At 44.8% G+C, this 13,855-nt stretch overlaps 1 protein-coding gene across 1 annotated transcript in view; it reads left to right on the forward strand.

Annotated features, from left to right (window-relative positions):
• The window catches only part of SLC16A2 (solute carrier family 16 member 2), a gene marked incomplete at its 5' end in the record, with an annotated part of 201,503 nt that extends 193,262 nt beyond the window's left edge, over nucleotides 1-8,241 (forward strand). Inside the window, 3 exon segments of the mRNA XM_014583011.1 lie at nucleotides 1,062-1,205; nucleotides 5,211-5,439; nucleotides 6,977-8,241. Of these exon segments, the coding sequence (XP_014438497.1) occupies nucleotides 1,062-1,205; nucleotides 5,211-5,439; nucleotides 6,977-7,197 (594 nt within the window).
• Nucleotides 8,242-13,855: the final 5,614 nt, after the last annotated feature.

Below are 13,855 nucleotides of genomic sequence, written 5' to 3' on the forward strand. Positions count from 1 at the left end.
GCCCTATAGCAAAAACCTCTCCAAACAAACAAACAAACAAACAAACAAACAAAAAAAAAAAACCCCAAAACACCAGGTGCATGTGCGTGCATGCCCAAAATCCCAAGAAGATAATAGGGATGGCATCGTGGCATGGTCACACCCTGGGGAATGATTTCTCATTTTCTATGTCTCTGTCTTTCTGATGAGTGCACACGTGCCCTATAGCAAAAATCTCACTCCAAAAATTAAAAAGAACGAAAGAAACTCACTGAGCTTGGGACCAGCAAATGGCAGATAGTGTAATGGTTATGCAGCTGGACTCCTTCATTGCCAACTATGGTTTGAGTTCTAGACCTGAGGGCGAGAAACTCAAGCTGGGTGCATGTGCATGTGTGCCCAAAATCCCAAAAGAAGAATGGAGAAGGGATTACAACATAGCCATCCCCCTGGAGGATGATTTCTCACTTTCTATCTCTCTGTCTCTCTTTAGCAAGTACACATGCCCTTTAGCAAAAATCTCTCTCAAAAAAAAAAAAAAAAGAAAGAAAGAAAGAAAGAAAGAAAAGAAAAAAGAAACCCACTGAGCTTTGTTTATCCCAGTATCCACCAAACATTTATGGCAACAGAACTGTTGGTTGTAGTCCAGTTGCTATTCTCCATAGACCTTATGTTTCTTAAAACATACTTTGGAAGAGTTACCTGGAAACTGGTGGATCCTTCTCCTCTAGTGACCTGATGTTTGTCTGAGGCTGTTCTGTGACAGGAATGGGAAGATTGGGGAGGAACCTTGGAATTTTCTCAATTATTAAGACTGTATTCTGTCCTGCCAGGGCTTAGAAGGGGCTTGAAAATAGCCACCCTTCTTAGCCATTCCTCAGAAACCCAGAATCCAGACCACCAAGTAATAAGCAGTCTTTTAGGTTGTTTGATGCAGTCAGAGAACTTGTCCTGGAGCTAGAGCTGCAGGATAGGGGGTTTGTTCTGGGCCAGAAAAGTGAGAGTTCTGTATATGCTAACAGTTAATCAGTCAGCCTTTCCTTCCTCCTGAATTCTGGGAGCCTTGGTACTATGCTTTTCAGATGAAGTATGTGGAAGAAGAGTTCTTGGAAATCAAGGAGACCTGGGTACTCTTGGTGTGTATTGGAGCTACCTCAGGCCTTGGGCGTCTTGTATCAGGCCACATCAGTGACTCAATTCCTGGACTTAAGAAGATCTATTTGCAGGTGAGTGTGACCTCTGTCCACTGTTGGGAGGAATAGTCTGCCACAGATACTAGGTTATCCTTAGCCTGTGGGACAGAATCAGTGTCCCACTGCAGTGCCCTAGACTCTAACACCACCATGTTGTGCAATGTAGGAAAGCCAATCAAATTCTCAGAACCTCAGTTTCCCCATTTCTTTTTCTGCCTCCTTGACCAAAGTGCAGTGAGAGTCCAGTGAGAGCAGAGTACATACACAGAGGCTTCAAAAAGCTCGTGGAAAAAATGGAATTGAAGTATGAGTTTATTTTGGTGCAGAAAAAAATGGATCCATACAACTTTTTTTTTTCATAATATTAAATTTGCATGAACATTTGAAGTACCCTCATATATGGAATCTCTTAAAATACTTTTAAAGTTGAGCCAGCTTTGTTGGTCCGGTTGTCAAGGCAGCTGGATTTTACATGGCTGACTGTGTAGTTCAAATGGAAGCTTGAGAAACAAACTGGATGTATGTGCATATGTGCCCAAAATCCTAAAAGAAGGAGATAGAGAAGAAGGATCAAAGTGTGACCATTCCCCATGGGGAGTGCTTTCTCCTCAGCCTCTCTCTTACTCTGTCCCTAGTGAGTGCACATGCCCTCTAGGGAAAAAAAAAAAAAAAAACTTTAAAAGGAATTTGTAAAAGATTTATTTATTTTTAATTTAGTTTATTATTATTCTCAATTTTGACCAGAGAGTGACAGAGAAAAAGGGAGAGTGAGAAAGCAAGCCACTAGGTCTGGGACTTGAAACCGTGGTTTGCCATGTGGTTAAGGTGCTGTCTCTGACAACCCTGAGTACTTTCCTAAGTATCCTTGAACAAGGATATGATTTTCCTGTTGTGTTTAACTTTCTATTAGTTTGCAGGAGCTGGTGAATCTGCTTTGTCAGAACTAGGGATGCCCTTATGGTCCAGTCAGTCTAATCTATCACTACACTGATGGAGAAACTAAGAAAGGCTCACACAGACAGTAGAAGCAGAGCTGAACTCCTATGCAGCACTTTTCTCCTATCCCACCTTACCCTAAGTGATGAATGGTAGAGCCCAGTCTGAGTTGATAAGTCACTTGACTAAGGTCAAACCAAGAGCCTATAGTTGAGATAAACCAATTACAAAATTTTAAATTCCTGTTCAAGCATCATTAAGTGCTTTATCTGGGTGACTTTTTGCATAGACATATGCGTGACTTTCCCCACCTCTTCTACATCCCTGTAGGTCTTCCCTGCCATTATTAGCAGTTCCAAGATGCTAAAGGGTTCTGGAAATCAGGGTATTCTGGAATTGGGCAAAGACTTTATCCTGAAGAGAGGCAGAAGCCCCTGCCTACCCATAGAGCTACAGTAAGTCTCACCACAGTCTCTAGGAGACAGGAAGGGTCTGAGCAGTTTTTGCCTTCTGCTGTTAAGGGGAAGTTCCAAGAGAGGAGGAGGTATTAGCTGGTTAGAAGCTTAGGACCCAGTGCTTCTGCTGATTACCCCCTCTACCACTACCACCACTCCTGCCCCTTTTCTTTTCTGTTACTTAACCCAATTTTACCACTTGGAATCACATAACATAGTCTTGGAACATTACATCCAAAACATATCTCCCTCAACTTGTAGTCCAGCTTCTTCATTTTATAAATTGAGTGCCTCAGGCCCAAGACAATGGATGAACTTCTCCTTTCTCTTGAGTTTCTCAAGATACTCCATCATAGGAATTTGCCTTCTTTTCTCCCTGGGTCAGATGCACGACAGGCCTGGAAGAGAAAAGGAATGTACATAGCTTCAGATTCTAAACAGCCATCCTCCAGACCTGATGGTTCCTACTGTTGATGAGGACAGACACATGTATCTGTCATTAAGCTCCTGGACAGTCTGTTGGAAAAGAAACAGTGACAACCTGCAAGAGAAACTCATTTGGAGCCAATTTGTGAGGACTGATTCTCAGTTCCATGAGCAATTTTTAATTTCTGAATCTTGACAAAGACTCATGGAGGATGTTAAGAGGCAGCTAAATACAATAGGAAGTAATTAGAGCTGATTAAAATAGGTTAATGGGGTCCTTTGTGTTATATAATGAGAAGTTATATATTTCTCCTCTCCCTCTCTATCTTTCTCTAATATTAACTCTTAATTTCCACAATGGACTTAGTTGATAGATAAGTCTGGTTTTATCTCACAGTTATATGTGAATCTCCTAGAAGAGAAGCTTGGGTATGTGGTTCTTATTCCTAGCTTCTGCCTAGCTACCTCAAAATAGTATAGGCAAAGTTCAAAGGTCTCTCAACAAAGAGATATCTGCAGATGGCACTATCCTCTCTGAAACTCAACCAATCAACCTAACAAACCCACTGCCAGCAACAACACAGAAAATCTTTAAGGTGTCAAACAGCATTGAATATGGCTTGGTTCAGCTGAAAGTCCCCTTTGTTGCCTTCTCGGGGTGCCCAGGCAAGCCCAAGTGGCCTCCAAAGCCATACTGAGATGGATAGTAGCACCCATGTCCTAAAGCACAAGGAACTGGGGTGAACCTCCTAATCATGTTTTCTAAAATCAGTCCCATACAGGGACAGTTCATGACCTAGTGGTTAAGGGAAACAGATCCCATATGGCTGACCATGTGGTTGGAGTCCCAGACCTGGCAGCTTGAAAAACACATTGGGTACATGTACATGCATGCCCCAAATCCCAACAGGATGGAGAAATGGAAAGAGAATTGTGGCATGACCATATGGTATGGGAGGTGCTTTCTCCTTTTCCTCCCTCTCCCTCTCTGTCTCTCTCTGGTGAGTGCATACACTCTCTGGCAATTAAAAAATGAAAATAATGGAAAAATAAGGTCCCTCCCCCCAAAATGAGCACTAGCTACTTCTACATTTGGGAAAGTTATTCCATTCTAGCCTGTATCTAATCCTCATGCAGACAATTCTTTCTTCCTCTCCTCATACCTTACTTGGATCTAAGAACAGCAACATAGCTTTAACCCGGATCTTGATTCCCTGGACCAGCCGAACAAAGGATCAGAAAGTAAAAACAGCAATTCCCTTTATCTTAGGGTCCAGTGCAAAGAAAAACTTCTTCTTGAGGCCAAGGACCAAGTCCTCTCCCCCTCTTTTTTATAATTTTGACAGAATCACAGTTAAATAGAAGCTGTATTTTTTTTTTTAGACTTTTTTTCCAGGGGCCAGCAGGTGGCATGATGGTTAAGGCACTGGACTCCCACATGGCTGACCACAGTTCGAGTCCTGGACCTGGTGGCTTACTTTCTCACTTTCCCTCTGTGTGTGTGTGTGTCTGTGTGTGTGTGTTAGTCTAATTTTTTCAAAAAAAATGATAAATAAAATTAAATGGATAATTCTAAAATAACACATGTGTTCACTGGAGAGAGATAGAAAGAGATAGAGGGAAAGACACCACAATTCCATCCCTTCTTAGGATTTTGGGCACACATGCATATGTGCCTGGTATGAGTTTCAAGCCACTGGGTTTGAGACTCTAACCATGATCGGCCATGTGGGAGTCTAGCACCTTAACCACCTCGCCACCTGCTTGCCCCAAGTAGGGGCTGTCTTAAAGACTTAGTCTTGGGCCAGCTTGGTGGTATGGTGGTTAAGGCAGCTAGATCCCATATGGCCGACTATGTGGTTCAAGTCCTAGACCTGGCAGCTTGAAAAACACAGGTGTGAATGCCAAAAATCCTGAGAAGAGAATGGAGGAAAAGGGATTGTGGCATGGAGACAACTCCCTTTTCTGAAGGTATTTTCTCTCTTTCTGTCTCTATCCAGCATGTGTATGTGCCCTATAGGGAAAAAAAATGACTGAATCTTTCAGTACAGGACTTCGAAGGGGCCTGAGTAACTATTAAGTCCAATTGCTTTCCCTGTTGACATCCCCTCTCTACCCCATTTTTTACTCGGGAAAAATGAAGACCTGAGAAAAGAGATGTGATTTGCTATGTGTTTTTGACTAGCCAGCACAACATGACCACAGGCCATTGTTCCTCTAGGTCCTTTCCTTCCTGCTCCTGGGCCTGATGTCCATGATGATTCCCTTGTGCCGGGACTTCGGGGGCCTCATTGTTGTCTGCCTCTTTCTGGGCCTGTGCGATGGCTTCTTCATCACCATCATGGCCCCCATCGCATTTGAGCTGGTGGGCCCAATGCAGGCCTCACAGGCTATTGGCTACCTCCTGGGCATGATGGCACTGCCAATGATTGCCGGGCCCCCCATTGCAGGTAAGGCTGATATTCCAGGGCAGACATTAGTGAGAAAAATCCTGTTTTCCCTGGGCTCTAGCTCTCCTGAGCACCACTGTTTGAGGTTATTTTTCCTCTTATTCTTTGTTTAAGTAGCTTTGTCAGAGTGCATGAAACCCTTAACCACTATTGGTATATAAGACTAAACACAGTACACATGCATGGATTAATTCATTCAGCTGGGGAAAGGGTTTTACATGGCTATATATCTGTTTTAATGGGGTTTTATAATAGCATGGCACCTTCCAGGAGGGTAGAGAGAAAAATGGGTTTGACATTCTTGACTCTTCTATTGACGTAGTATCCTCTTACTCCAAGGCAAGTGATTGTAAAGTAGTTGGGCGGAAAGAGAAGAGAAAGTGGGCCTTAGTTTTATTAAAACTTAGAGACACTTCCTTCTTGTCTACTGGCTTCTGGATTGAGCCTGTAGAAGAGAATTGACTAAGGTAACACCCAAGGACTGAGTTGGGCTCACTTCTAACAGGTAAAGTGTTGGCTTGCCATCTTTCAGTGCTCTAGTTTTTCCCACCACTCTCCCAGAAAGGGCATTGTTGCTACCCTAGAAAACATAGGAAACAGGAAAACCAATGAAAAGAGAAGTTATTTCCTTCCTATAGAATTTATTAAGAATATTAATTCATAGGTTAGCCTATCCTAGGCTGGTCAAATTGGCTAATTCAACAAAAATTCTTCGAACACTAATTACATGCAAATATTGTGAGAGCACTGTGTGACAGTGATAAAAGTTTTTGTTCAGGCTTTTCTGCAATAGACATACTGCCTACTGGGGAATGGTGGGATGGTGGGGGGGTGTCTTACAAGCCCCTTATCCCAACAGTGTATCAGAATCCACATCTCTTTTCATATTACTTATCTCCTGAGTAAGCAAAGAGCCAAGGGCCTTTTTGCCTTTCCTGGATGCTGTTTCTGGGCTCATCCTCCCATGAGCTTTTAGAAACTATCCATGCTATTGTAGCTTGGAGGAACCCAGAGGGGCCAATCATATCTGTACCTTGAAGAAAAATACATGCATGCATATAGTCTCCTCCTAAGGCAAATGGAACTTCACAGAGAGGGCTCTTCAAAGAAAAGACAAATAGGAACTCAGTTGAATTGTTCTGCAAGAACAATTTGTGGGGAGAGTGGGATGAAAAATATCACCATAAGCCAAGACAAGGGTTAGCTATTTTCTGTGGAGATCTTTTAAACTAGATTTCCTTCTAATTCCATATCTAGGAATGACTGAAAGTTAGCTATAGCTTAATGACAGTCACAGTGGAGAAACATAAAAGAAGCTACATTTTCTTCGTTCATAATGATCATTCACTTCAGGGGCCTGCAACTGTAGTTCCTTAGGTAGGCATTGCCTGCCCTGAAAGTTGCAGGAGCTCCTGAGTCAAGGCAGTACAGGCTGAGTTCTCTGCAAAGGCACTGCAATGGCACCTAGAAGAGGCAGAGAACAACTTTGGGCGGTAGAGCAAATCTGAGCTTGACTTGTCTTTCTTGACCTTTTCAGGCCTCCTCCGCAACTGTTTTGGGGACTACCATGTGGCCTTCTACTTTGCCGGTGTGCCCCCTATCATTGGGGCTGTAATCCTTTTCTTCGTCCCTTTGATGCATCAAAGGATGTTCAAGAAAGAGCAGAGGGATTCGAGCAAGGATAAAATGTTGGCCCCTGACCCAGACCCCAATGGAGAGCTGCTTCCTGGGTCACCCACCCCTGAGGAACCAATCTAATGCCTCTTTCTTGCCATTGTGTGCTCCTCCCCAGCCTTTCCCCTTCATCCCACCCTGCTCAGCATTTACATTTTTGCCACCAGCACACTTGTTCCCAAACCTATGCACATAACATTTCAAGCCACCTGACATCCCCCATGGAGCCAAAGCTCCAGGTGTTCCAAACTCATTAACCAAATTTTCCCCATGAATGCCTTTAAACTTGCCAGGACTCTTCTCCTTCTAGGGCCTGGGAAAGCTTGGGATCATCTCCCTGGCCTCTCTATATACTTTCTAATCCCTATAGGAGGAGGGAGACGGGACTTCCTGGCTCCAGCTTCTTATTCACCCACTAAAATCAACTGCCAAAGGTGCTACTGAGTCCCCTGGAGTCCAGTGGGGGAGACCCAAGCCTCTGTTTGCTGAGATGTTCATTGCAATTCATCTTGTGTGTGGGGGGTGATAAGAAGGTAAAATGAGACAAGAAGCCTTTTGAGTCTCAGAGTTTCTGAGGACTGTGGCTTCCCAAGAGCTGTATATAGGCAGTATCCCTATCATATGGTTGGTTATGTCTGCTTTCTTCTTCCCATCTTTCTTTTTCTTGCTACTGTGTCCCCTCTATCTTCTCCCCATCTAATTATTTTTATGACTATCATAGACACATGGGTGCTTGGAGAAAGGAGGGACCCGGATCTTAGGCCATCAACTCAATCTACCCCTAACACTAGCATCAGTCCTATTCATCACAGGCTGAGCCACATCTCACTTCTTGGCTCATGCTGATACAATCATAGACTGGAAGAGTAGAATATCATATAAGGAAGGTACCTTAAACACCATAGGGTTCCATATTCTACTCACTGATTTTTACAGATCACCCAGGCCAGTGCATTAACCTTGAGGCCCTCCTAACTCCCCATTCTGTTTCTGTCTGTCAAAATGTGAAGAAATTCTTTTCATCTCAGCAGGCAAAGGACTGATGACAGGAAGCTGGCATGGTGGGAGGAGGAGTAGTGGTTATTAACATGGTGAAGGACCAACTCTTCCATCTCTCAGTTCTCATGACAGGAAAATATTTTCACCTGGGTCATGCCAGGAAATGGACTGTTAACAAAACAAAACAAAAAAAATTCCAACCTAAACCCCACCCCCACCCCAAAGGTACAGGCAGCTGCTACACGTAGGGTTGGACAATTTCTTTTAGGAAGGGGAAGCCATCCTAACCTTTACAACCCAACTTGTTCTCCATGCTGGGCATCCTGGGTCACTCTGTTTAGTGGGCATTAAAGGTGCCAGGAAAGGTAGATTCTGGACCACTCTCATCCCTGGGAAGTCAGTGCCAGATACTTCCCTATGCCAAGGCTCTGGGCAACAATCTTACTGAAGAGCATTCGCAATGGCAGAGAACACTGCCAGGCTGTGTCCAGCTAGCACAGCTCACCTCATTAGGAACTCAGCCTCTCTCCTCACTCTGCCTCTTTGTGTCTCTTTTTTCTCTCTCTGGGCCTTTGTCTATTGTGTTCTTGTCACCCACCCTTTTGTCATCTTTTTGCCAGGTATCCCTAGCTGTCACCTGGAGCCAACAGTACTTGCCACCCCCAAGTCAGGGTCATCCCAAGGCCAGGAGGATGAGGTTGCCCTGAGGGGCTCCAAAGAAGACAATGGTCCCCACCTATGAGTTTTTCCGTTACAAACAGGCAGCTGGGGCACGGTTGGCCTTTGATGGTTTCATTCAAGGCCAAAGTCCTGAGCCCCCTCCACTGGTCCCAGTCCAGCTCTTACCAACTCCCTAAAGGAAAATCCACTGGTTCTTGGCTTGGTGAGTAGAAAGGGGCCCCATTACTATTCTGTCAGCTCAAACAGTAGTGGAACAGAGAAGCTGGTGCCCATCAGCCTGGTAATTTCCAGGAGAAACTACTGAAAAAACTGGAGCAACAATGACCCTACTTCCACTCCTCCCTGCCCCATCTCCACTGAGTCAGTGGAAGATGGTTCTTCAGGGCCTTCTTTGTTGCTTATAGGGGGAATAGCTCTAAGAATGAAGCTGCCACCCACTTCTCTCCAGATGAAAGAAAGACAGTCACAGGTTCCAAATCTACTCATTCCGGTGTCACATAACATGGCAAGATGTCAATTTATTTCTTCCACACATGTGCATGTGTGGGCTTGTGTGCCTTTGGAGAGAATGTGGGTTGGCAAAAGCAGCACAGTATTAATATTTAGAGTAGAATGTAGCCTCTTAGGCACCACAGTTAAATCTAGAAATGAACAAAATTTCGGAGCTTGAAACCTGGGACCTTTAAATCCTCAAGGGGTTTGGAACAAAATAAACAGATTTAAAAATTTGGTTTTGGTATGTTGTTGCCTGCAAGGGTGGAATATGCTTTTTTAAAAAAATTTATTTAATTCCATTTAGTATCATTATTATTTTTTTATTTGACCAGAGAAAGAGAGAAAGGGAAAGCGAGAAAGCAAGCCACCAGGTCCGGGACTCGAACTGCACTCGACCTGCAGTTGGCCACATGGGAATCCAGTGATTTCAACCACCATGCCACCTGCCAGCCCCATGAGTGGAATACTCTTAACCTAGTTAACAGCAGGAAGTTTGGCTTTAGAACTGTCTGCAAGGTTCTATGCTCTCTGTGAGAATGGAAATTGGAAAAGGAGCTATATGGGTGTTTGGAGCTGGGTAGACTTTGAGATTGAATATTTTAGGGAGATCTGAGCTGGAAAAGTGATTACTTTATAAAATCAGAGAATGGTTATTAGCTGAGCCAGAATGGAGGCCCTAGCAAGGCCACCAACAACAAATGTATTATGCTGAAAATTGGCAAGGACTTTAGCAATAGTCTAGTCCAATTCTCCTTCCTGCTCCTTTACATTATTGATTGGGAACCTGAGACTGGTGTAGCTGGGTTACACAGCCCAGAAGTTATAGAGACTGGAATTGAGAGTGATGAAGGAGACCTACGGGAATAACAAAACTGGGAGTAACCTTACAGTCTCTCTTGTACATATTCTGTACTGAATTTAAGTAGGGGAAACGGAGGCTTAGAGATTAAGAGGGATTGCCACAAGGTTACACAGTTCACTGATGACAGAGCAAGCTGAGACTTGAACTCAGGTTACTGATTTATAGTCCACCCCTCCCCCTTTTTAACATATGAGGAAACCAGCCCTAGAAGGGGAAAATGACTTGCCCACTGCATTCAACAACTATGAGGAAGTCCATTTCTAAAAGGGTGCCAGTAGGACCAACTCTGAGCAAAATGAAAGCTGATCCAAATCTGACTTTCAATGTATTGCATCTCTTCACAATTAGTCTCATCCCTGCCTGGCACCCACTTTTGATATTTTCATTCCCAGGCTCTTGAGACCTTCACGTAGCTTTGGCCTTGGAGACCTGGTTCAATCTGTTGCCCTTCCGCTCCAGCTACCTAAAAAGTACAGGGAAAGTCCTTCTCCCTATGGCCATACACTGGGCAAGACAGGATAGTGGTTTACCACCCAGCTCCTGGCTGTTTTCATTTCTCCAGACTCAGTTCAGACACTCTTGGTGCCCATCAGCCTGGTAATTTCCAGGAGAAACTACTGAAAAAACTGGAGCAACAATGACCCTACTTCCACTCCTCCCTGCCCCATCTCCACTGAGTCAGTGGAAGATGGTTCTTCAGGGCCTTCTTTGTTGCTTATAGGGGGAATAGCTCTAAGAATGAAGCTGCCACCCACTTCTCTCCAGATGAAAGAAAGACAGTCACAGGTTCCAAATCTACTCATTCCGGTGTCACATAACATGGCAAGATGTCAATTTATTTCTTCCACACATGTGCATGTGTGGGCTTGTGTGCCTTTGGAGAGAATGTGGGTTGGCAAAAGCAGCACAGTATTAATATTTAGAGTAGAATGTAGCCTCTTAGGCACCACAGTTAAATCTAGAAATGAACAAAATTTCGGAGCTTGAAACCTGGGACCTTTAAATCCTCAAGGGGTTTGGAACAAAATAAACAGATTTAAAAATTTGGTTTTGGTATGTTGTTGCCTGCAAGGGTGGAATATGCTTTTTTAAAAAAATTTATTTAATTCCATTTAGTATCATTATTATTTTTTTATTTGACCAGAGAAAGAGAGAAAGGGAAAGCGAGAAAGCAAGCCACCAGGTCCGGGACTCGAACTGCAGTTGGCCACATGGGAATCCAGTGATTTCAACCACCATGCCACCTGCCAGCCCCATGAGTGGAATACTCTTAACCTAGTTAACAGCAGGAAGTTTGGCTTTAGAACTGTCTGCAAGGTTCTATGCTCTCTGTGAGAATGGAAATTGGAAAAGGAGCTATATGGGTGTTTGGAGCTGGGTAGACTTTGAGATTGAATATTTTAGGGAGATCTGAGCTGGAAAAGTGATTACTTTATAAAATCAGAGAATGGTTATTAGCTGAGCCAGAATGGAGGCCCTAGCAAGGCCACCAACAACAAATGTATTATGCTGAAAATTGGCAAGGACTTTAGCAATAGTCTAGTCCAATTCTCCTTCCTGCTCCTTTACATTATTGATTGGGAACCTGAGACTGGTGTAGCTGGGTTACACAGCCCAGAAGTTATAGAGACTGGAATTGAGAGTGATGAAGGAGACCTACGGGAATAACAAAACTGGGAGTAACCTTACAGTCTCTCTTGTACATATTCTGTACTGAATTTAAGTAGGGGAAACGGAGGCTTAGAGATTAAGAGGGATTGCCACAAGGTTACACAGTTCACTGATGACAGAGCAAGCTGAGACTTGAACTCAGGTTACTGATTTATAGTCCACCCCTCCCCCTTTTTAACATATGAGGAAACCAGCCCTAGAAGGGGAAAATGACTTGCCCACTGCATTCAACAACTATGAGGAAGTCCATTTCTAAAAGGGTGCCAGTAGGACCAACTCTGAGCAAAATGAAAGCTGATCCAAATCTGACTTTCAATGTATTGCATCTCTTCACAATTAGTCTCATCCCTGCCTGGCACCCACTTTTGATATTTTCATTCCCAGGCTCTTGAGACCTTCACGTAGCTTTGGCCTTGGAGACCTGGTTCAATCTGTTGCCCTTCCGCTCCAGCTACCTAAAAAGTACAGGGAAAGTCCTTCTCCCTATGGCCATACACTGGGCAAGACAGGATAGTGGTTTACCACCCAGCTCCTGGCTGTTTTCATTTCTCCAGACTCAGTTCAGACACTCTCAGGTGCCAGCCTCCTCATCTCCTCCCACTGAGGCTAATTACTCTGTCCTGTTGCCAAGCCCTAGGCTCTCCCACCCAAGGTCTGCTGCCCCCTCCATCCTTGCCCCAGCAACCGCAAGGGCCCAGTCTGTTTGATCACTCAAGATTATTAGATTTCAAAGCTATGGAATCCCATAATTTTTGTGAGCATCTGTTCTCCTTCAGGGTTTTTATTTAAGGTCTGCAAAGGCAGCCATCAGCTCCCTACCACATCTCCACAGTATCAGAGCAGGCCACCTGACAGGTTTTACATGTAGGGCTGGTGCTGTTTAGAACAAGAACCTTGAAGCAGGATTGGAAATTCTTTCCTTATTTATTTATTTTTTATTTTGGAGAAGTTTTTGCTATAGGGCACATGCCCTTGCCAGAAAGACAGAGAGAGACAGAAAGCGAGAAATCACCCCCCAGGGGGGATGGCCACACTGCAATCCCTTCTCCACTCTCCTCTTAGGATCCTGGGCACACATGTGAGCACACGTGCCCAGCGTGAGTTTTAAGCTACCGGGTCCAGGACTCGAACTGTGGTCGACTACATGGGAGCCCAGCAACATAGCCATTATGCCAACTGCTGGTCCCCAGGATCCAAAATTCTAATAAGCTTAAGTGGAGGGGAGACCACCAAAGCACTAGGAAAGGGATTAGATGCCCTACTTCTGGCTTTATTAAGGAGGCTGTGCTTCCAAAGTCCCTTTATTCCTGCCTTTCAGCTCTCTCTAGTGGTCACCAGAGGCAGAGCTACATGTCTGTTTTTCAAGCCATTTCAACAATATTTTCTAGGCACCTGCTGTGTGTCAGGCACTCCCAGAACCCCCGGAATTCAGGAATGAAAGGAGAGAAAACAAAGAGAACAGAGCAATTTGTACCACTTTCCCATATACCCTTTTCCCTCTGGGCCCCAGTGGTCTGGAACATGCCAGGCGCCAAAACTTCGTCCTCCTGGGGGTTGGTCAGTGACCATCACGCCCCCAAACTGGGACTGAGGCAACACAATCTCCTCCTCCTCGTTTCCCCGCAGCAGTACTTCCTGGCCTGAGTCACCCGGAAGAACTATGCCCGCTCAGAGTTGGTTTCCTGGTGAGCCCCAGCCGGGGTAAAATTAGCCCAGGGCTCACATTTAAGAAATCTCAGAGCCCAAATTCAGCTGCGGGGGCGTGGCGGAGGGGGCAGAGCTGATCCCCCCTCAGTCTTCCACCAGGGCCAGTCAGTGGACTGACAGCAGTCGTCGTGTGCTCCTGGCTCAGCACCTCCTAAGTCTCCGGTTCCTACCTGAACCTGTGGCCCTGCCAGGGACGGAAGGAACAAGACCAGTGGGTCTACTGCCACCACCCTTCCCCACCACACACTCACCCTACATTGCCTTCGCCACTACTGGGCCCTGGAATCAGCGACGGGGTCTAATCCTTGCCGTTTCCTACCAGGTCCC

This window comes from Tupaia chinensis, unplaced genomic scaffold (genome assembly GCF_000334495.1).
Source record: "Tupaia chinensis unplaced genomic scaffold, TupChi_1.0 Scaffold143976_1, whole genome shotgun sequence".
Classification (NCBI taxonomy): domain Eukaryota; kingdom Metazoa; phylum Chordata; class Mammalia; order Scandentia; family Tupaiidae; genus Tupaia; species Tupaia belangeri.